General features: G+C 46.9%; 2 protein-coding genes across 5 annotated transcripts in view; one reads left to right on the forward strand and one right to left on the reverse strand.

The window, feature by feature from the left end:
* TMEM43 (transmembrane protein 43) overlaps positions 1-24,116 on the forward strand; it is a 372,149-nt gene that overhangs the window by 69,427 nt on the left and 278,606 nt on the right. The window lies entirely within an intron of this gene.
* SLC41A3 (solute carrier family 41 member 3) lies at positions 54-23,750 on the reverse strand. 4 transcript variants are annotated; one of them, XM_052678915.1, is made up of 11 exons: positions 23,640-23,750; positions 21,125-21,443; positions 12,386-12,493; positions 11,940-12,011; positions 11,000-11,144; positions 9,084-9,230; positions 6,780-6,924; positions 6,018-6,097; positions 4,135-4,269; positions 3,124-3,272; positions 54-909 (listed from the first exon to the last, which is right to left on the reverse strand). In XM_052678915.1, exons 2-11 carry the CDS (start codon positions 21,413-21,415, stop codon positions 724-726), a joined length of 1,458 nt encoding a protein of 485 aa, XP_052534875.1. In that variant the 5' UTR covers positions 21,416-21,443; positions 23,640-23,750; the 3' UTR covers positions 54-723. The 4 variants fall into 4 exon arrangements, with proteins under 4 accessions (XP_052534875.1, XP_052534873.1, XP_052534876.1 ...); XM_052678913.1 differs by lacking the exon at positions 23,640-23,750 and adding an exon at positions 22,937-23,054; XM_052678916.1 differs by lacking the exon at positions 23,640-23,750 and adding an exon at positions 22,873-22,943.

Consider the following 24,116-nt stretch of genomic DNA (forward strand, 5'->3'; position numbering starts at 1 on the left):
GTCTGAACTACAAAGAGCCGCAACAAGGTAAAAACAGCCCTAAATCCACTACATGGCATTTTTTAACCACTTTATTTGTGTGTGTGCGCGTTTCTATAAACATTTTAACTAATGGACATTTCATAAACCGTACAAACCCAAAGCTCCTGCTCCCAAAACACAATCAATCCAGCTGGTCAGACAGCAGCAATGGTGCTGCACAGGTAGGTGCTGTCCCTGTATCCTCCCACCAGGAGCCAGCAGGGCTCAAAGCCCATACGTCTGAGTGATGAAGAAGGGAAAAGTTTAAATACCAGGATGCTCTCCTCCTCCAGGGAGAGAAAAAGGGTGAATGAACTATTTGGACTGTGAATGAAATTTGGACGGAGATGTGACATGGACTCACAGGATCAGATGCACCCAATTCAGCAGGCTTTAAAGGGGCCTTGCAGGCTGTTTTGGTGCTGGGGACTAAAGCCAATCAAAATGCTCATCACCATATGGCACCAAATTCTCCTTAATGCTGCACTGGCTGGGTGCTGGTGTGAGCAGTGGGTGCTGCTTAAAACCAGCTTGCTCACGTGCAATGGTACAAAGTCTGGGGGTGCTGACTCCTCTGGACGAGCAAGCCCAGCTTAAGGCACGATGGGGAGGAGAGGCAAGGTGGTGGGGTCCAACCCAGCCTCCAATGTCCCAGAGAAGTGTGCCGTGTCGAATCAGTAACATGGAGCAGCACGCAGTCCTTCAGTTGCCCAGCTTCATGTCTGCACCGTGAATGAGCCAAACCAGATGGAAACAGACAGCAAGGAATCCAGTGCCCAGGAGATCCCCCAGGGCAGTGAGGTAGGGGATGGAGAAATTATCAGGATCCAAAGCCTTCCTCCACATCAAGCGCACAATGAGGTCAGCCACGTAGAGCAGGATTCCCACCTGAAGAGGCAACACAGGCACTACTGTGAGTAACAAGAAAACAACGCACAGCCTCCATCAGCTCACCAGCAAAATGTTGTGGCTATGGTCAAAATGACACGACCACAGCCAATGTGCCAGAGCTAATGAGCATCTCTAAGATGTCTCCACCTCATCAGAAGATCAGTGTTTCTCTGCAGGATGGAGTTGCATCATATGGGTACAGTTGGCTTTTGCATCCCTGCAAACCCTACTGGCCCATGCCCTTGGGCACTGCATGGCCCTTGGGCACCAAGGTCCTTGGTCCTGGTGCAAGGACCAAGTCAACTGTTCATCAGCATGGGCCAAAAACAGAAGTCTGTCAACACCAAAAGCATCTCTCAGCTCCCACTTCCCATACCATTAATGCTCCTATTCAATCCAGCAGGAACAGGACTGCTGCAAATATGCAAGCAAACTCACAGTATAAGTTTGTGGCCAGATTCTTTTCTCCTCATCTTCCTTTTTTTTTTTTCCATTAGAAATTCAGATCTCATCTACTTTGTTTTGCCTAATCTCAGTAGACAACGGGAGTTTGAGGCAGTTTTTACATCAAAGTTATCCCAAGCAGCACTGACACGTTAAAAAGAGAAAAACATTTCTATTTTTCATCTCAACAATTTCAAAATCTTTGCTGTGATTTCTTTTAATTCCTATTTAGCTCCTGATTCTGATAAACAGATGGAGGAAAAAAAATACTTCTCTTAAAGATTAAAGACTGTCTAGTTAATTGAATTAAGACGGGAGAGAGAGAGTTTGCACTCTGCTTCTGTGGTCCCTCCATAGGAGACCACAACCGAATAGGAACCAAAGGCAGAGATGGCAGTTCTAAGGGAAAGGTGGGAGGAGAGACAGAGGGTGCAAATTAAATAAGCAGAATCACAGAAACTAAAGCTGGATAAAAACTAAAGGGTGTTATATAGTCCTCCTTCAATTTGAAACCCACAATGCCATGTTTCGTTCCTAGTGACCATAGAGAAAACATTAATCTGTCTCTTCCTACAGAAACTCAGCAGTTTAAACAAATGCTGTTACCAGGTTTTTCCCAAGCCTCTTCCTTAGACCAGCTAACCCCACTCCATTCAATTCTAAGGTCATATTTTCTGGGCCTCTGATGTTTCTCTCGGGCTTCCTCCAGTTGACCCAAACTTGCCCCCCTCATTCTTTCTGGTTGCATTTATAAATTCTAATGGAGAGAAAGAATGAACCAGGCTGAGCACATTCTGGACTCCCTGGGAGTCTTCCTGGGTCAGTGGCGTTGCTGGGATTCTGCTCTTTACTCTGTCATTTATTCAGCCTATTTTCACACTTGGCTTTGGTTGAGGAGTTACCTCAGTGAAGAAAGAAAAGAATAAATATTTTCCTTTGCAACTACAGCTGTGGTGCCGGGCTTAGGGTTGTGCAAAGGTCAAGAAAAGCTGACTGTTTACACATGCAAGGAATTTACCCGTGGACACACAACTGTTTGTAAGGCAAAGCAAGAAGCCAGTTACCTCGCCCTGCAACCTAATGAATCACTGATTTAAAAGGGCAAGCAAAGCCAGAGCCTCTGTGACACGCACATGCATTTCTGAACGAGATGGCAAAGTTTACAGAACAGTGAAAACAGTGAAAGGGAACAGGCAGAACAAATTGGATAACTGTCCATTGCTGACCCAGAGCCTTCGCTTTCAGAGATGAGCTTCCCAGGGCTGGGCCTTCCCTTCCCTACTGACACATTTGGCCCTGTCCAAAGGGATCCCCGTGTCTTTACTGCAGTTTGTAAAGCTGGTTTCAAAATGAGTGAGGAAACCTGCTGGCGGGGACTCATAGCCTCCTGATTGCTCCTTAGTGGGATGAACAATCACAGCCTAGGAATAACTGGGGCTTAGAAACTCAAGGAGTGAATATGGTTAAAAAGATACAATGTACAGCAAAAGGTACCTGCTTGCAACGTTTCCCTGCTTAATGCAGCTCAGCTTATGATGGTAATTTGTTCCTCATTTCATCTCTAATCCCTCACTTAAAGGTAGTTGCACATCTATGGGAAAATGAGACCTTTGCAATCTGGGTGAAGTATTACTGGATGTACAGAAGATAGAGGATGCTATGCCTAAAATGAATGGAAGTGGGGTCATTGCTAGCAGCCTGTCAGCCTGTCCAGCTAAGAATGTTTTGTTTTTGTGGTATTTTTTCGGATGAGAGTTTGGGGCTTACCTGCAACAAAGCAGCAGTCAGATAAAACATCACAAAGGTGAAGGACAGAGATGTGTGGCCTCCTTGCAGCAGGTGGATGGTGTAGAGGAACACGAGGTGCCCTGGGACAACCAGGAGGAACAGGACTCGGGCTGACTTGGAATTCACCTCTGCAGAGGACAGACAGAAACAGTGATCGCAGCGGCTGCAGGTGGTGGGGAGAGGACAGAACACGGCTGCTTGATGTAGTGGTGATAGGCAGAGTTGGGGCTGTCCCCTCCCACCAGACACATTGCTAACGCCTTTGCAGCAATTTAGAGCATCTGCAGCATCAACCCAGCAGTTCTGTCTGTCACTAAAACCTGTGCCAAAGACATGCTCCATGCTGATCCTCTCACTCGCATCTTTCACTCCTCTTCAGCAGCTCTCTGCCTCCCACTGATCCTGCTCTGTTTTGCTGTAGCCCACTTCCCCAGCTTTTAGTCTGCTCCAGCAATAACTCCCAATCTAGCAGGGAAAATCAAGGGGAACCTGAAATCTGAAAGGACAACTGACTGAAATCCACTTTTGCTGATGTTTATGTTTATCCATTACTGAAGATGGAGGAATTGTTGATTTTCAGCAAAGTTATGCTCTATTCGCTCCCCTTTCCACACTTGATGGCTCTAGGCTGGCCATGGGTAAAACAACCTTCTGGGACTCCTTTTCAATTACTTTAAGTGGTCCCTGAACAGCAGTTTCTTACGTGTTAAGGAGCAAGTATGGGTTGACAGATTAACGGTTGGACTTGATGACCTCTGAAGTCTTTTCCAACCTTAATGACTCCATGATTCTAAGTACACAGAAAAGCTTTTTTTTTTTTCCAAGCTCCCACTGCACAGATGTTGTTCTCCAATCTGAGGATCTTCCCTGAAAGGGAGAAAGGGAGTTCTGCCTTTGAAACCCACCTAGTCCTTCTCCAACCAGGCTGGATAAAGGAGCTATCTGTGATGACGGGCCTTGAGACATGGACACCTAGGTTTCAAGGTCTACCTGATGAGAAGAATGTGGTGCATGGATTGGGCCAATTCTGCCTCATCTTGTATGGCAAAACTCCAGGCATGCTCCAGAAATGTAGGAATGTGGAAATACGGCTGGCCTGGATGGCGACCAGATTCCCTCCAACACCTATAAGGACAAAACAGTAAACCTGTAAGCCACCTGTACTGCAGCAGGAAATCCAGCCTCAAACTTAGCCCAAGATGTGTCATTCACTTACAAACTCTCTGGGAACAGCAGTGAGAGAAGGGGAAAATCTGATCCCACTTGTCATGGTGATGCTGTGATATTCACCTGACAGGAACAGCTTTTGAGAGTAAAGAAGGCTCCAGTGACCATCTCTTCTAAATGCTTTATTGGAAACATTTCCCCTGACTTCCCAGCACCAGCAGCAGATGCAACGTGGCTTCTGAAGATGATGCAATTGCACCTGGTTTGATGCAGTCTGTGAGCTACACCTGGGGAAAGCAGTGCAGGCAGTGGCAGCTGCCACTCATGGTCACCAGCCAGAGAACCATTATTGTTTAAAAGAGAACAAACATGGAGAATGATTATGTGTCTGTCTAAAGGCATCCGACACACTTGTCAAATGAGAAGAAATCATACGAGAATGAATCAGAGCCCAAATATGTTAGGTAATTAAAAGGCAATTAATTCCTTCCAGATTGATTAATTCCAGCAAACACGAAAATGCTGCTGTATTTTTTCAGTGGAAAATAGGGGGCTGATGATCTGTGGAGCAAATCTCCACCACCCTGAGTGTGTGCAGGGTAGAAATGACAAAGAAAATTAACAGTGAGCCAGATTCTACGGGATTCTCACAATTTCCCTGCCTTGCAGAAGGAAATACCCCACTGTTAAATGTGAGATTGACCTGAGTGGAATTGAAGGACAGGAGCTTTCTGAAATACACTTTGCAGGATTCCCCTACACATGGAAAGCACAGAACTACCTGTACAAAAACACAGAGCACCACGTAACTGAGAGCAGCTCTGCCAAACAGTCCACCCCACCCCACACACTGGTGTCTGGGTCAGCCATTGTTCAGCAGAACTGCTGTTGACGTACTTTCTTAATCAAGCTCTTTGGCTAACCATGCTGGAAAGAGATTGTCAGCAAGGTGTCTGTCTTCATGCAGATCCAGAAGGTGACAGCTGGGTGACACCCTCTGACATTGCAAGAGGACACCATGCTTTGGCAGTGGCACGAGGCCAAGCCTTCCCTAGGAACGTGGGCTTTCCCTGAAATGGGTCTACAAGAAATATTGTAATGGCAGAAAAACAACCCAGTGGATCCTCTGAGAGGCCAGGATCCCTGGTAGTTTATAGTTATGCATTCATGTTTGTGTAAGAGAATTGTGAGGCTTCATACAAATATAAATATACACGCCAAATATATTTTTTATATATACAAAATATATAATCTATATATATCATCTTGTACACATACATACACATCTATAATCTTAATATATTAATCTTTATCAACAACCTGTAATAGCGATGATTGCACAGCTCAAATTGCTGAGTGGAGAGAGACATAGTAAATAGATTTATTGTGACATCCGTAGCAGGTATGATATTATGAAAGTGAAGGTGTCAGCACTGCTATCACAGATACCCATCAGATGCTGTTAATCTTTTCAACAGCTCTATCATTTTTCAGACCTGCCTGCTATTTTGCACCAGAGACGATTCAAAATACAAATAAGTAGGGATGTAATGGGGACCAGTAGCTTCACTTCCACTGGTGATGGGAGAGGGACTTGAACACAGACCTCTGTGGAGAGTCAACAGTGGATAGCATAACCCTTGAGAAGAAGAGGGAGAAATAAATGAAAACATGCGTATGTTTTATGTTTATAATGTCCAACCTACCATTAATCACAGGTGTGAAAACTGCCATGCCTTCAAAGTTTGGGTCAGTTACAGTTTTGTCCAAGATGAGCCCACCAATGCTGTTAAAAAAGGACAGGCAAAGAAGGTGGATCAGTCTCTTCCCCAGGGCAATTGCTATGGTGTGAAAACAGCACACAGAGGTGAGTTACTGCTTCCTCCCCACTGCCAGTGCTGGAACATTCCCCATAGCAGATATTTACTCCTTTTACATCTGTTTTTACTGATAGATAGGCTTGCCTTTTTTGTTCATGGCATAAGGAGATCAGGAACCTCTCCTTGAGCAAAACCAATACTAGCCAGGGAGGCTTTATCATCCATGCCAAACTTCTGCTAAACCTCTTACTGATCTTAGCAGGGTTTTAAAACCATCTCAGATCTCAGCTGGGTCTGAATGATGTAGCATGGGGGGGAATGAACCAGTCTTCATTTACAGCTGGATAAAGATGAAGCTGAAGTCTGACTGTTTGCGATGGTCATCATCAAGCTTTTAGGTTTCCTGGCTGGAACACATGATATGTGAATGCATGAGTGCAATTTAAACTGATGACTCACAGTCACCTGGGAGCTCCATACCTCCATTCTAACAGCCTGCTGGAGGGCCAACAATGGCTGAGAAGCACTGGGTAAACAACCTTCTGCTGTTCCCTCCAGTTTTCCCTTCTATGACTTTCTACATGAGCATGGGATCCCCCTGCAGCATGCCCACTCGTGTGAGTTTGGGGAAGCAGTTTGTTGCCTTACCTGCTGATGCTCATTGCAACGATGACAGGCTGCCATCCAGACTTCAAAACTTCAGCAAGGGAAGGACTTTGCTTGGCAATAGCAACCCAGAGAGGGATCATGATAATGAAGACAGCACAGATCAGAGGTGAAAGGTATTTCATATCTGGCAAGGAAAAGAGATCTCAAATCAAACACTCCTGGCTTCACAGGTTGCCAAAATCGTATTGAGTAAAGTCTGGAAGAAAGGCAGCAGGGCTCTGGCTCAGACTGAGAAATGTTAACAGAAAAATCACGTGAACTAAGATGCCCCCCACATGACCACTTGACTACACCACAGAAATCCATAATTAACCTCTGAAAGTACTGCTAGAGGATGTTATTTGAAAATCAGCAGGATTCAAAGCAAGCTACGTTTGAAGATGAGCAAGGCTCCAACCTCATCTCTAACTAAGCAAGACAAAAAGTTACAAGCTTTCTGGCTTCAGGGTACAATTCAAACAGCAGGGCGAGGAGAGATCTCCCCTGTGTGCAAGCTGTACCACATTTAAGACAGCTCATGCCTTCACCTAAAACCAAGAACGAATAGATACCTTTGGTGACAAGCTAGCACTCTCAGCAAGCAGCTGGCCTGCTTTATGGGGACAAATGCTCTCTTGAATGTATAAGCCAATTAAAGTCCAGGATTTATTTCATTCTAGTTTACATATGTTTTCATTAGGAGCTTTTTCCATTCAGTAGGGCCATAACCTTGGAGTGACCTTTAGAAGCAAACGAATTAAAAAATAAATGTGTGTGCAGCACTAAAAGAAAATAAACATGACTCAGAAGCATGAGAAACACCTTCAAGCAATGGGGATGATGCCAAACCTTTTGATATAAAAATGTTTCTTCAACAAAGCTCTCCATCTGGTCTCTGTGCCGGGGCCAATGCCAGCAGGCTGTAACACAGACTTTGCAGGTAATCTGGGAGACTGCAGGCTCTAAGTGTGCATTTTTCAAAACGACACTGCCAGGGCCTTGGGCTACCTGAGCAGCATTGATTTGATGATATCTTCCCCAGATCAAGGGCTCTTACATAAAGAGATGTGCTCTTTAAATGTGGCTTTGGTCAGCGCTGAAATGCAACCACTTCTGGCCGCTGTCCTTTCAGTGCACTTACACACCTGGAGTCATTTAGGATGGATGGGTTGTAGGACGTTTAGCTGCTGTGCTGGGTCTCCTACCCCACTCTTATAGTGTGGAACAATTAATTACTACACACTGGGGAGGGAAATGGATTTATTCAACTGCTAACAATGCTGCCTCCCTTTTACCTGCCTCCCTTCCTGCTCTCAACAGCCAGGTGTCTGCATGCACTGTATTACTCGTATCAAGAGGCTGAAACTATTTAAACTACTCTGAAAACATCAGAGGCGCTTCTCTGGTCACAGCCACAGAGGTTATTGTGTTGTTCTGCCATGTGCTCTGTGGGAGATATTATCAGAAGCACAGCGATGGAAAGACAAATTAACCTCACGGGGCAGTGTGATGGCATCATGGAAAAACCCTAACAAAAAAAGTGCACCTCTGAAGCTTAAGGAGAGCTGGGTGGAAGTGATCCATGGGCCTCTCCCTGCAATGTGTGCTCCCTCACTCAGTGGCACATGGAAGGAGTTATGCAAACTGGGAACAGCTGCTGTGCTGCTTCTGCTCAGAGGCTGAAGCAACAGTTTAGATTTCAAATGGTATCAAGCTTGCTGGATCTTTTTATTTTCCTGTTCCTCTTCTAGGTATGCTCACGCTAAATAGCTGAGCACTCTACAAGCATATATTACCAAGCTGCAACATGTTTTGGGTTTTTCAGCAACAACAGGTGCCCAAGCTTCTGCCAAATATCAGCACAGCCAACCTCACAGCCACAACTCCTATAGAGTCCTGGGAGAATGACACGATCTCCCCAAATCCAACATGGCATTACCTTGTTCACCCATGACTCTCCACATAAGATAGGAAAATATTCTTACAAATACCAAGACCCTGAAGTAGCTTTGTGAGAAAGGGCTTGCTACAAGCCACGCAGAAAGCAGCTATGCTGGACTTATGATAGATGCAGGAAAAGTCAATGTCACACATGTCAACCTCCTGCTCTAAAGCAATACAATAAATGTTGGTCACATCTTTGAGAATTCCCAGTTGTCTCTTCATCTCTGCCTTCCAGTTCACAACTGAAAGAGTGCCTTGAAAAAATGGTTGTGGTCATTTTCTCACCCGTGGCATAAGAACCTTCACTCCGAAACATGAAATGGCTGAGTACCCTTCAATAATTCAGCAAGGACTCAGTACCTATGTACTTGAAGAGTGTACTGCTGATTCCTGCCAGCAGGGAAAGGGTTATCAGGTCTCCAAGGCTTGCTGCTATGGGTGTGGCGATGTTGTCTGGGTTGATCCCAACTTTCCTGGCTCCAATGATCACACCAATCATCACCAGACCTAGAAAAGACACAGAGCAGGCATCAGAGGGAGCAACCTGCTGTCTTTCACCCTGGAACTGCTATTCTGGCTCCCAGAGGGACATGGGGTTTGGAAAAAGCAAGCAGCAGATTGCCCATAATCGTACTGTGCAGCTATAGCCAGGAATTCATCTTCTTGCTTTCACCGGTCTGAAGGGCATCACTCTGCCCTTATGAAGTTCACCAAAGGCCCACAGGCCCACAGGCAAATTCCAGGGATCAAAGGAGATACTAGCAGGCAGCCCAAATGAGCAGCTCCACTCCTGAGTAGCCTAATCTCTGCTGCCTTGAAGCAGGACCAGGCACGAAGCAGACTCACAGATAAGCACACAGCAGGCACGCAGCAGTCTCCTGGTGCCATCTCCTGCTCAGGATTCCACAGCACAAATATATTTTCCATATTAGACCATCATTTTGGAGAGTTTCAACCACACCACCAAAGAGAAGCAAGCTTTCTTAAGTTAATGAAAAGCCTGACTCAGCCTTTCAGTCCAGCCATCAGACTGAGCCCTCACAGCCCAGAGCCTCTGGTGCACAGAATGGTTTATGTTGGAGAAGATCTTAAAGATCATTTAGTTCCAACCCCCTGTCGTGGGCTGGTTGCCACCCCCAGATCAGACTGCCCAGGGCCCCATCCAACCTGGTCTTGAATGCTTCCATCCCTCCCTCGCCACAGACCCACCAGCTTCCCATCACACACACCCACACTGTGACCAAGTCCAGAGTGCAGACTAATGCTGGCTGTTTTTAAACGACTGCCTCATGCAGTGTTCCTCGTTAAAAGCATCTACAATCACCCTTTGACTCCCTCTCCAGCACATGCACTTGCTCTATTTGTCCCTTTCTCTCGGAAAACGCATGGTACCCAACCTGCTAGTTCTCTCCATTCAGAGTGTCATGCTGCCCTCACATGGCAGACCCTCAAAATGATCAGAGCTGATCTTCAACGATCAGAGCAGCTCCTCCCCATCCAGCCCACTCTACAGGCAGGGTCAGCCAAGGTTCAGAGGCCCAGGGGCAGCCACAACCCTATGCTGTCCATCCTGAGCATGGTCTGGAGCTGTTTGCTAGCAAACTGTCTCAATATTCAGCTTTGTGCACAGCATTAGCATATCCCCCCTCTGAAAAGCACAGTGCAGAAAAGCCACTAAAACCAAACTGAGACAGCATGTGAGTGTGAGTTCACCCACCCACAGAATCACAGAATCATTAAGGTTGGAAAAGACCTCCAAGATCATCCAGTCCAACCATCCTGCTACCACCAATATTGCCCACTGAACCACGTCCCTCAGCGCCATGTCCACATGGATCCTGAACACCTTCAGGACAGTGACTCCATCACTCCCTAGGCAGCCTGTTCCAATACCTCACATCATACTTCTGGATAAGTAATATCCAACCTGAACCTCCCCTAGTGCAACTTAAGGCCATTCCCTCTTATTCTATTGCTGTTAACCAGGAGAAAAGCCCAATCCCCAACTTGCCAGTACATATTTATATACACATATTGTGGTTTTGTGCCTATCAGGTAAAATTGCTGCTCTGGAGGCCAAGAGCCCAGCAAATAGATCCTAGGAGATGAGAAGCGAGAACAGGATGCAGAAGAATTAAAAGCAATGGGCATGGGACTAATGCTCCACACACACCTCATCCCCATGCCAGATAGAACACAGATTGCAGCCGAACCAGCGGGACAGATGGGACAGATTTTCTGCACCATGTTGGATGTGAGAAACCAAAATGACTCACCGAGAGAAAGTGCAGCGATGAAGGCCGTGGTCACACTGCTGGCACACAGCACGGCTGCCTGGCTCAGCTCTACAGAGCCTTTGGAGATGGCTCCCAGGATGACGGCAGCAATGGCAGCCAGAAGTCCAACCACTGTGGCCTGGACCTGGAGGCCAAAAGACAACTGGTGAGCAATCAGCTGTACCTGCTGCCCACCTCTGTGTGACCGCAGCGTTTCTGCACAGCCAGGAGGGCACATAAAACCTTGCAGAAATGCTGATTGCTTGTGTATTTAAGCAGCATGCCTGTGAGGCTCTGCTACACTCAGAAAGAATCCTGACGAAGTTTGTAGAAAAACGGTGCAGGACTGTAAAGGGCAGATAACACTTCAGCAAAGGACACTGAGTCCATCAGCAGAGGAATAGCTCTGGTCAGCACAGAAACGGGCTCCTCATCAACACAGCACTCCCAGCAAGCTGAAAGCTGTGGTAGGAGATAAGGGTAAGCACACAGACGCATGCTGCAAGCACTCTGGCCTTCCACGTGAAACCTTCTGGGCTGGTTGCTGGATTGAAACAAGCAGAAAAAGCTCGTTTCTCTCATCTCTCCCCTCCTGCCCAAGGCTGACTCCCAAACACTGCCTGGAAACGACACGCTTTATCCAGGGGCTGCTGTGAAACAGGGACTGTGCCGCAGCTCTCCCTACAAAAGGAGGTTTTTCATTTTTCCAGTTTGTCCACAAAGGCAACGCGTGTCTGGATCTGTTTAGCCTCTGAATCACAAGCTCCAGGGATATACAGAGTTTTATTGGAGGCCAAGTCCTAGGCTCTGCTGGGTTCTGTTGAGAATATCTGCCCCAAATCAACAGCTCCAGACTCAGAACTGATGGGAACAGATGCTGTCAGACCATGACACAACAATCAAAAAAGGCTTTCTTCCTCTCCCAGCTTTAGTGACTCACCTGGATAAGGGCTAAATTGCAGGTGGCCATTTTCCACTGCTTCTGAGCATCATCCATCTGTCCAGTGTTAGCCTAGGAGTCAAGAGATACACTCTGAAAACCCACCCCTGGGGTACAGGTGGCTGCTCAAGGTGGTTTCATCCTGTCCAGGTCACTAGAAAAGTAACCAAATCCCAAAGCTGACAACGGTGGATCTCTGGCTCTATCCCATTTATGTGTCACAAGGATCCAGATATCAGCAACTGGCCACACAGGGATTAATTCACCTTCAAAGCAGACAGAAATTCTACGCTCCATTTACAAAATGAGGGCAAATTATTATTTTAACATCACTGGTTTCTACTTTGCAAACGTTGGCTTGTCTCACACACAATGTGTTACATAAAAGCAGCACCTCCTGATGACTGTTCTTCCTCCCCAGCCACCACCACCTTGTGAGCACTCACAGCAGTAGAGAGCCTGGATGCCAATGTCATCTCGAGGTTACCCTTCAGGCCAACCAAGGCAGGAACCAGGATAAAAACTTCTGTAATTGTCCGAAACACCTCCCAGTGCTAGAAAGGGAGAAAGGAATAGAAACAACCTCAGTTATACAGACAACTTCGGTGCTGTTTCAAAGGGGAGCGGGTTCCCATCCCACTGCATGCCCTATAGGTGTCTGCTCTGGACATCTGGGCAGACGTTGCATTCTGGAAGTGAAAGAAGCAATTTCCAGCGTTCTTTCTGATCTCGTGCACAGCCCTCATGTCTCCTGACAGGGTAGGAAACTTCTTCGTGGGGGAAGCAGCAGATTTTGGAAAGCCCCACATTTAAAAAGTGCCTTTATAACATTAGCCAGGAACAACATGAAAAATAATGAAGGTTCACAAGCCAAACAAAATACAGCATGCCCTCCATCCTTTGTACTGACATGAGATTCACTAGTAATGCCTGTTGCTATCCAGATTCATGAGAACAAACACAGACCTGGAAATGATCTGATGGCAAGAAGCCACGTCTGCCTTTCCTTACCAAATCTCTCACTAAGCATTTAAGGCCGCTAGTGGGAGTGAAAGTCTTTTTTGCATCTCTTCTCCACTGGCAGTTCCTAAATCTTCCTGTTACACGCACACTCTCAGCATAGCTGGAAAAAGAATTTTGAATTAAGATATCCTGTAATCCCAAACCATTGGATAATCATTCTTTCTCTGAAGCTGAACTATACAAACCTCCTGAATCAGCTGCAACACCAGAGATGATCGGAAACCTTAAGAAATTCTTTTGATTAACATACATCTTCTCTAGCACATCTACCATGCAGTGCCTTTCAGTAGAGTTCATTTACTCCCTGAGCATTCAAGAATGCTGCAAAGTCACACTGTTGCCAAAGCTCACATTGGGATGGTGATGGTCACTTCTGCTGCAGAACAGAGCTGCTCAGTATGAAGCAAAACCAACCAGCCCAACATCTAAGACAGAGATACAAGAGAAAAAGAGCAGCTGCATTGATTTAGACTGAACACCCACCTGACCCATCTTTATCTCCAACAGTGGTCAAATTCAGACGTACAAAATATCTGATCTGCTACAGCATCCTGAGCTGTGGGCGCTTCTGTGCCATCAGCAGCACTAGAAGGATTGCTGCATTCAGTGTTGTGATCAAGTGGCATGGTGGCGAAGGGCTGATGGTTGCAATCAATCATCTTGGTCTTTCCAACCTCAATTCTATGATTCTATGATTTCTCTTTCAGATACTCATCTAATTCCACCCCTCCAGCCCCTATGCCATCCTGTGGCTTAGCTACACATTATGCAAAAGATCACATCCTTTCATCCATTCTGGATTTGTCACTGGCTGGTTTCATACAAAGATACTGAATTCTGATGCCAAAGGACAAATAATGCCAACAACAGATCTCAGCTCACCTTTTTCACATCCCTTCCCACCCCTGGAGATGGGACAGACCCAACAGATGTCAACACATTCCCCCCATCAGGCTGTTGGGAAATGTACTCAGGGCATAAGGACGTGCAGTGTTTTGCTTGGACTGTGCCAGGGGAAGCTGTGGGAAGCAATGGTGTGGCTGCCTGCTGGGAACACTTAACAACATCCTTCGAGTCAATAGGAATGAAAGAGGGGCTGAGCCAGCCCCAAACATGTGGTGCAAGACAGCCCTCAGGGGTGCAGATAAGAGGGGAACATTGTTACAGATACACATTTCCTGGCAGTGGTGACCTGGAAAGTAGCATTTCAAAATGTGAAAAGTAAATAACAGACAACACGAGATACCTTACCTGACACTTTGGTTTTGTTTGTTAACATGGTACTTAAATACCTGAGAGAAGGGATGGACATCTCTTAAAGACACCAATACCCCTCACCCCTCTCTCTCTCATCAGGAATAAAGAAAGATCTAAACACATCTTTGACATTTTTGAAAGAAAGGAGAGCAAACAGCTCACAGCCACAACGCAAAGAAGCCCAATCACTTAAAACACACAAACATGTGGACATCTGTTGCATACTTTGCACATAAAAAGATACATAAGTAAGAAAGACACAAACTCAACTCTTTGTATTTTATGCACGGGTCACTTTCAGGCAACATGACTTCATCGTATTAATGTAAGCTCCAGTCTTTGTGTTAATGATGAATTTTCCTTGTCTCAAGTCATCGCAACAGAAGGCTTAGCATCTGAGGTATGATTTTTTGGGATGCTGCCTTGCATATAGTTACACTGAAAGGCCTTGAACAACTAATAAAAAAGCATAACTGTACTAATTACAAAAAAAAAAAAAAAAAAAAAAGCTGGTTTAATTGTTTCCATTTTAGTCTCATTAGTGACTCACCAGGTGCCTGAGGACAGATTCATGATGATTTATACCACAGTAGCCAGGACTGCATTGTGTTAGAGACTGCAGAAATGCAGGATGAGCAGCAGGTCCCCACGCCATTCCTGTGTAGGGCTGACAGGAGGAGCAGTGATGTGGCACAGTATAACCCTACTGGTCTGTCCCTGTGCTGCCCTCAATCCCAGCTATGCTGTTACCTTTTCCTGGGGCACCCATCCTCTCACAGCAGCAGCAACAAAAGCTCATAGGTTTGCCATTGCCCTGAACAAGCTAACAAAACAGCAAAAAATCCCTGGATTGTAAAATACAAGCGAGGGCTTTAATCAACAGAGAATAGGGATGTCTTATGCCCGTGACTTCAGTTTGGACGTGTCCCACGACAGTGAAAGGGGAGAATGAAATGGAAACTTTCTCCTGGATTGTCTGGTTTGAAATCTGGTTGTCCAACTTCAACCAGACTCCTCACCTGAGAAAACAGCAAATGGCCATTGCTTTGGGCACTGTTTTGTTATGGTGTGGGAGACCCAGATCCAAGCTTTGGTGTCTCTTGATTTGACAGAAATTGCTTAATTCCTGCAAGATTTTACACAGGTGTTTTCCACTTGGCTCTACTGCTTATAACATTAGTTTGCAAATGGAGCTAGTCTGACTCCCAGCATAGATCCACTGTATCTCTCAGTAACAAAACAAGGGCAGCACCATCAAACTCACACGTATGCACGAGATACCATCTTTGAGCTTGCTCACAGACAAGGTGTTTTCTAAGAATATTTTGCAGTGAATGCACACAATGCAAAGCATCCCTCCATCAGATCATCCCCTGGAAAATGGGCAGATCACAAACTCCTGCACTCACTGCCATCTGCAGAGCGATGCTGTGACTCTTAGAGCACTAGCTCCCTCCTCTGGGAGCTGAATCCATCGACTGATGGCTTCTGTTTAATTGGAAACACCTTCACCAAAAAAATACACTTACTATTATCGTGCCTCCTGCATGACCCCATTTCTAAGAGTCTAGCAAGCAAATACACAAAGCAGATTGCTGTCTGGTATTTTAAAAGATGTATAATGTAGGAATACAAGGCTTATGTTTTCCATCAGTTTGAATACAGTCACAACTTTAACAGAGCACACATCTCAACAAGGGCATTGGATTTCTTTTAACAAAGACCTATTCACCTGCCAAGGGCATGGAGCAGCTTTGTACTACATCTTTATCCTTCCCTGAGATACCTGGCCAAAGATAACTGCTAACAATTAACATCTTGGGAAGTTGGAGAACTTCTGTAATGCTGCAAGACAGGTCTGTGCCTAAGCGCTGCACAACAAGGTGGAGATGACAAACACAGCATAGCAACAGCTGTGCCACTCCAGTTAACCCTTCTTTCATATTCCTCATATTCTCCTTTATTCAACTTCATTTCTTCCAGTGCAAGAAAGAACATCAAGGTATTGTCTTTCCAAACACCCCCACGTCCATATTTAGCTCCTGCTGTGGTACTAATGCCAGAGAATCCAATGTACTCCAGTGAACTCAGACTGCAGGATATATCCTTGGGAAGCTCTGCCAGCCTTTTGATTTGCAAATCCACTGGCATTAGATGCCTAAAGTAGATCAGATTTTGCATTTCTATTTGTGCCACTGGTACAAAGAGAAGATGGATGAGATGGATTCTGGTTGTGGGCACAGAAACGTAAGTTCAGCACAACTCCTTGGAAGTCAATGTAAGTGGCCCCAAATTTACACCCATCTCACAACGTGGCCAAGAAGCACTGTTTGCAGGCAACGCTTATCTCTTCATGCCGGCATGCTTGTCATCCTAGTATCTAAATACCTCCTAGACCAAAGATCACATTACATTTGCGAAGAACTGGAAGCATAAACTTGCTCATAAGTGAGGTAGTTAATAACAACCCCTGACTTATATCTTCGTATCAGCCACTTTTGCAGGAAAGGATATCACCCAACAGGGACATTGGCTACAGGCTGAGCAGCCATCACTGTAGGGTTTAGCTGGGCACAGTCAGTGAGCACCCAGCCTGAAAGCAGACCAGCTGAATGCTACTGTCCCACTTCACAAGTTGCCCATGGACTGACCTAGTAGAAGCCCAGACAGCATCCCTCTAGCACAGAACAAGTCTACTGGGCTGACTGGCTGCCAAGACCATACGCATTAAAAACAAACCAGCACAAATATACAAGGTTGCCCACCCCTCTCTATTGAAGCTGCCTAACCACATGTACCTACTTGGACAACATCCATCAAGAGCCCAGCAGCTACCATGCCCAAGCCAGCCAGAAGGAAGGGCACGAAAATCTGGGAGGCAATGGAGAACGACGTCTCTGGGAGAAATCCACTGGCTGACCTGGTTAGCTTGCAGGTGAAACCTCTCAGTTTCTGGCCATGAAAGCACAGCTCCAGTTCTAACTGGGTGACCACCATGGTCAGCCACTGCTACCCCATGCTCAGCAGGGCAAATGGGGGAGATCAAGACATCACATGGATCTTCCTGGTCATTCGCTCTGGAGTCAAAAGCAATGTTTTTCCTCAAGCTCCAACAACGATGCCGAACCGTTTTATCTTCTCCTCCTCCTAGGAGCACGTCCCGGGGGTTGCAGCGAAGGTATCCTCCAAAATTGGTTCAGCTGGGCTGAGCCCAGGTGGCAGCAAACTCGATGGCCACTATTTCTCCAAGTTATATCCAGGGGGGAATTAAAAAAGATAAAAGAAGATCGTAGAGATGTCTGTGGACGAATAGAAATGAGCCCACACCCCATTCAGCTCCCACCACCTCGGTAAAAAACCAGTAAGACCTGCTCAGTCTACAGCACTGAAAGAGTGACAGGTCATGCAAGAATCCTTCAGTGTGCTCGAACGCACCAGTGTCCTTTCTCCTCAGGTTACATTTCTTGTCAGCCTACGGCTCGCCTTTGATACGACAGCTTAATATACAAACCCACTGCAAACCGTCCCCGCTTCCCTCACTCCCACCACAAGCAACGCTGAACTTTTCTCGCTGTCCCAGTGCCGAAAAGGTGGGGAGTTAACAACCAGATCCGCTTTGCTCTCCGCCAAGGTGAAGGAAGGTCAAGGAAAACACCAGTCCACATTTCTCCTGGGCTGACAACATCATGCAGGTCCCATCCGCAGACGAGTGGCACAGCTGAGCAGACTGGAGAGGGGATCTGCCTTTCCAGACCCTGTCCCCCCTCGTCCCCTCTGCCTCTCAGCAGGATGAAACGATCGTGCTGTGCCAGCTGTACCTCTGAATGACTGGCTTTCAAGGGAGAAAAAAAAATCCAGAGAACCAGCCAATAAGCTTCAAAAGCGAACACCCTTATCTGCTGTCATCACTTCAACTTTCTGCTAGTTTGCAAAGGCCAAGATAAGAGTCATAGCTAGAGCTTATTTAAGGTAGCTCTGTAATCTCACTGCTCCACAGGCAAGGCAGAGAAAGGGCGCGCATTTCCGGGGCATGCTGTGAGCAGGTCTCTCTTCCCTTCCTACAGCACAACACCCCTGTTCTGCATGCTCCCAGGAAGATATTGTCATCAAGGGGGGGTCTCATCCCATAGTCTCTGTGGTCATACAGCTGACAAGCCCAAGCACCAGAGCTGCACCACGGCCACATATGGCCAAGGAATTTGTATCCTGCTCAGTGACAACTGAAGCAAATACTGCAACTCAAAGTCAAGCATGAGGGGAAGAAGTCAGGGTGTGCTGTTGGTGCTCCTTTCTAATAACTAATTTGGGCAAACTAACTGGATCACAAAGTCAAAAAACTTAGAATGCAAGGGTACAGATGAGTTTAACAGAATGGCAACTGAGCTTTTTCACTATTCAAGTGTAGGTTCAAACCCAGCCATGCCCTACTGAAAGCAAACAAGTGAAAGCATATGTTCAAGTTTCTCAGGCCAGTTCAAATTCAGTGTTTAAATTGCACCACCTTACTGACACATTTTGTGTTAATTATCCCCTTCCCTGATGCTCTGCAAAGAGATGTAAAAGATCAATGACTCATGGACTCTGCCCCATGCCTGGGTCCCCAGAACTAAGTGCATTAGCAGGGTTGGACAGAGAAAAGCACACTTCTGCCCTGTAGATAAACAGGGAACTAAGGATACCCTCAGCCACTGGGATGGCATGTTTCTTTTGGTCTGTCGTGACAAACCAATGCACCAAGCCTATGGGCTGGGATGGCACAGCACATCTCTGCACAGCAGGGTGGGAAACAGAAGCCACAAATGGAAACTGGTAGGATTTTGAGACAGCCCCAAAAGTCTTCCCCACACCTCGCTAGCTTGGCAAGTGCGTACACCACTTCCACCTAACCATAGTCTGGTGAGCTGAAAGCTAACACAGGGAGTATACTTCAGCTAATCTAACTGAAAAAAGTCCACAATAGCTGGAAGAGGGAGGTTAATAAAAATCCGGTAGCAACCACATGTGACCTGATCCCTTTATGCCAGCCAGGAACTTGGAAGCAAAGGCATGAATGCTCAGATCTGGTTAGAAACTGGAGACTTTGAGGAAGTGAAGAATAAAGAACAAACTCTGGGCAGCAGCCACGGCTTTACAAAGGTCTGATAACACACATAACTTATGTCACCATATGTGCCAACTGGATTGGCTGACAGGCAGCAACGCTAATTCAAAGGAAATATCAATGAGACCAAATGACTCAAACGACATTAAAAACCACAACCTGTTCCAAAGCTTCAATATGGCAGGGTTTATGAGTTTATCACGCTTCAGCTCTCTGTTTCTAAGCAAGCACCATAAAAAGCTTTCGACCGATGAATCAGCATACAGACAGGTAATTGGTTCAGGTGACCTGTGCCTGTACGCTGCATCATTTCACTATGCTTTTAAGGAATCTCTGCTAAAGTCCCATGCCATTATTGCCAGGAAGGAGATGTATCACATTTTCCTGGCAAGGAGATGCAATGTATTTGCCCGCAAAGAGATGCACAGTGCCTGAGAAGTGTGCTGCAAAGCAGCCGGGAAGAGATTACAACCAGCTGGGGAAAAAGTGCTCCTTGTGGCTGTACCACACTTCATAGCAAACCCTGAGGATGTGCTCTGCTGCCTTTCTCTGCACACAAATACCTCACCAGCCCTACCTCGAGGAACCAGCCAACAGGAGCATTGCTTCAGAGCAGCCAAAGTAGAAACAGTCTCATTGGTGGGGACCTCATCCTGTCCCATGTCTCCATATGCTGTGGTAGTGGAGGAAAAAAAAAAAAAAAAAGAAGGGCACAGAAAAGGCTTTGATTCCCTGATGAGACACATCCAAGTCCATACTTATCCATGGAAAGTCACTGCGCTAACTGCCAAAGGCCTATTTTTTAATGTGATGTTGCATGGTTTGATTTCCCAAGCTCTAAGAACTGACATGAAGCTTCCTTGTGAGCTCTTTATTTGCATAAACCAGAAACCAGATTTCTGCGGTTTCAGAGGAATAAGAGGTTTGTTTCACATTCTGTTTAAATTAGTGGTGCAGCTCTTCCTAAGGAAAAAAAAACAACGAAATCACTCTAAAGGAAGAAAACATCATAAATCCATCTCCAGTTTCTCACTGCAATCTCACGATGGGAGGGAACGTGTATTTAATGTTAAAAATCCACAAGGAATGAGCAAGTCCAACCACTCTGGAAAGTAAAAATGAAAGTCACAGACCTGCGCAAGACAAACAGCTGCTCGAGGCTCAAAATTCTCAGAACAGTCATAGACTGATAGTCGTAGAATCACTAAGGTTGGAAAAGACTTACTAAGATATCTAGTCCAAACATTAACCCATCACCACCATGCCTACTTTGTTTAAGGAGACCAAAGGTCTCCACTTGGTTCTCGACTTGCTCTGGTGTTCTCTGGAGTCGAAGTCTGCGGGCTATTGAGCACATGTTAAGGTCAGTTGAGGGCACTGTGCCACCATCCTTAAGCCTCTACAACTCTTCTAGCTTAGGGAGATCAGCCCTGGGCTAATAGCAAAAGAGCACTGCTCCAGATTTGGGAAGTTGTCAGTACAAGCACAGCAGTTTCAGTATCACTGCATTTCATAGCTCAGGGCAGCCTGACCCAGCAGCTCACTGGTTAGATAACACGTGTTAGCAAAAGGCATGCAGCACTCACAATCACCTACAGCACAAAGGCAATTTATAATCTAGGTATTAGCTGCAGTTGTAAATTGTCCATAATCCAGTGTTCATTGCTGTTAAAAAGCTCTGCACTGCTTTGCCATGGGAGGCAAGGTCTGCTCCTAACAGTCACACAGTCTTCACTTACTATCTCCAGAGCAAATCCCCTACCTGCCCCATGCCAGGTGCACCAAATCAGCTTCCATCCCTTACCTGAACATAATCCAACACCATGCCTGCCAGGACCATGCCAAGCCCAGCCAGGAGGTAAGGCAGCAGCACCTGCAGGCAGATTGCCCCGGCTGACTCTTCCCGTGATTTTGCCATGGACGCTTTCTCCTCAGCCAACAGCTTCTGCTGGGCAGGCAGAGAGACATCCTCTGCTTCCTGGCTGCCAAGCCGGCTCTCTCTGTGTTTACCCTTGCCCTTTGCTTTGTGCCTGGGGCGCTCTCCATTCCTGCTTCTGCCCTCTTTTTTCCTCTGTCGAGCTTCCTCACCTTTCATGATGCCTTTCTCGAATCAAGGAATTTTTCTGAAAAACAAGGTCAGAACCCATAAGATGATGAAAGAAGGAACAGGATGAATCAGACACTGGAAACCCCCGGTACTTTACCCAGTCCACTAGCTTCAAGGCAAATCACACCTACTCCCAACACCCTAGATGCTCAACGACTCAGATGCTAGCACTTATTTTTACCTTCAAACCAAACCTAGAAAAGGACCTCAAAGACCATTTTGTTCCAATCCCCTGCCATGGATTGGTTCTCACCTGTGGGATTAGGCTACCCAGGGCCCCATCCAGCCTGGCTTTGAATACCTCCAGGGATGGCGCTTCCACAGCTTCTCTGGGCGACATCTTCCAGTACTTCACCATTCTCCGAGTGAAAAATTTTTCCCAACATCTAACCTAAACCATTTCCCCTTGTCATGTCACTATTTCATTCCTCTCCAATCTCTCCTTCTATAACCACATCTCTCTTCCCAGGCCTGTGCTCACACCAGAGAGCGCTGGGCATCCTGCCTCCCATGCTGGGAATACCCATAAGGCTGTGAAGGGTGCTGCAGGTACCCTGTGTTCTGGGCCACCAGATCTCATGCTGAGGATGATGAGGACCAAGGGGCTCAACAGAACCCAAGTCTGATTTCTAGCAATGATGTTGGAGAACATCACATCCTGATCATCCCGCAGTACAGAAAAGGGTATAATCCACACTTAGCGTAACACAGCTAGCTGACAATCACTCCTCAATAATAGGTTAGAATTACGGAATTGTTTGAGTTGGAAGGGACCCATAAAAGCTAGTCCAGCTCCCCTGCAATGAACAGGGACACCCACAGCTCCATCAGGTGCTCAGAGCCCATCCAGCCTGACCTCGGCTGTCTGCAAGGATGGAGCACCACCACCTCTCTGGGCAGCCTGTGCCAGTGCCTCACTGCCAGTACTGCAAAAAACTTTCTCTCATACCCAATCTAAACCTCCCTCCTTTTAGTTTGAAACAAGTTTCCCTTGTCCTATCACGCTAATTCTTCTATCTTCTGTCCAATCTGAATACTTTTGTTCCTTCTTGCACCTTTTTTTTTTTTTTTTAACATACATGCCCGTACTATAAGACTCACCTACCTACGCACAACCTGCCCAGACTCTACAGCATCCTCTAAGAAAATATAAACTTGCCAAATCATTTTCAGCCTCCCTTTTTCTGCCCTTATATCTCATTTCTTGCTATAACTCAGCTACCCTTGCCTGCCCCACATCTTTCCCCATCACTTCTCCCATCACCCGCCCAGGCTAAGGGCTGCCTGCTGCTCTCCGCTGCTCCCATTCGCAGGACACGCCCGATGCCCAACCTCAGCTCTTCCCCACTGCAATCCATCCCCTTCCTGCTCAACATCTGGGGAGGCCCCAGACACAGCTGGGCGGAGGAGAAGGAGGGGGGTGGGGGGGGAGGAGGATAGACAACCTTAATCCCCATCTCCAGGACGGAATCCGCCCCGCGTCCTCTCCCTCCACCCTGCGGCGCTTACCGGCTCGGAGCCCTCCCCGGGCTCTGCCCGCGGGCGCAGAAGGACCGCCCGCCACAGCCGGGGCGCGGCTCGGAGCCCGCCCTGCGCGGCGGCCGCGGGTTCGAGCCCGGCCCCCGACGGCTCGGCGGCATGGGCGGTGCGGAGCGGTGAGTGGCAGCCGCCGGGCCGGCCCCAGAGCCGGGCACGCACCGGGGGCGCGGCGTGCGGGCGGGCAGCGGCTGCGAGCGCTCCGTCATCGGCATTGTCACGGCCCTTCCCGTTCCCGGCAGGCGCAGGGTTGGGACTGTATCTGAAGAGCTCCCAGACACGCTCGAGAAACGGGCCCTGCAGGGAAAAGCCCGGGGATCCAGGAAGGGTCCTGCTGCCCCCTGGCCCCGTGGCTGATAGCAGCAGGAAAGGTGAAACAGCAAGTTGAGAACAAACGGTATTTATTTTCCATCTTTTTTCCACCCTTGTTCTGGCATTTAAGGGCTCGTTTCAAGTTCCCTGTGCAAAAGCCTGCCTTCCGTGCAATCAACAGCAAAACGCCCGCTGAATTGGTTTCACCCCCCTCCCATACCAAATCAATGTCAGCACTGTGATGGCAGCATCCATCACACTCAAGCACGTAAATCCCATTAAGCGCTGAAGGAACCGTACTCATGCACGTCTCATGAATCACGCAGCTTGTATTTCCAGAACAATTGAGGATATTAAATCATACCTCAGTATCACAGCAACACTATACCCTGCTGAAGTCCATTGGATGCCAAACTGCACTAAAGAGCTCCGAATGACAAAGCAGTGCCCCGGGCCGTGGCTCAATCAGGACACACCAATGGGGGCTGAATGCTTTTGTAAGTGACAGTAATGAAACCCCACAGCTGCTGGGTGCATCACAGGGCAAATGGCACTGCTGTAACCATGAGGCTTAAATTTCAGCTCACTTGGTATAATTTTATGTCTTCCTTTTGCAGCCTTGAGAGTGGTCAGAAGACAGTGTTTTCCAATGGGAAATAAGAGAGGAAGGGACACGGATATAAACCCCACAAGCTTGCCATGCCATTTTTAGAACTGTAAGATGTGTTCTGCTATCACTTTACCACTGAGCTTCAAGAAAAATATCTACAGAGCAAGCAGGATGCCTCCTGGGAAGTGACAGACATGGGCATGCTGGTGATGGGATGCCATGAGGGATCTC

This window comes from Tympanuchus pallidicinctus, unplaced genomic scaffold (genome assembly GCF_026119805.1).
Source record: "Tympanuchus pallidicinctus isolate F22 unplaced genomic scaffold, pur_lepc_1.0 scaffold17, whole genome shotgun sequence".
In the NCBI taxonomy this organism is placed as follows: Eukaryota; Metazoa; Chordata; class Aves; order Galliformes; family Phasianidae; genus Tympanuchus; species Tympanuchus pallidicinctus.

Excerpts from the sequence above, each read along its gene's own strand:
- SLC41A3 (XM_052678915.1), bottom strand. The coding sequence starts at position 21,415 with ATGAAAGGTGAGGAAGCTCGACAGAGGAAAAAAGAGGGCAGAAGCAGG. Across the intron at positions 4,270-6,017 it reads TTTCACACCTGTGATTAATG|GTGTTGGAGGGAATCTGGTC; the intron begins GTAGGTTGGACA and ends TTGTCCTTATAG. Across the intron at positions 3,273-4,134 it reads CACCACATTCTTCTCATCAG|AGGTGAATTCCAAGTCAGCC; the intron begins GTAGACCTTGAA and ends TGTCCTCTGCAG.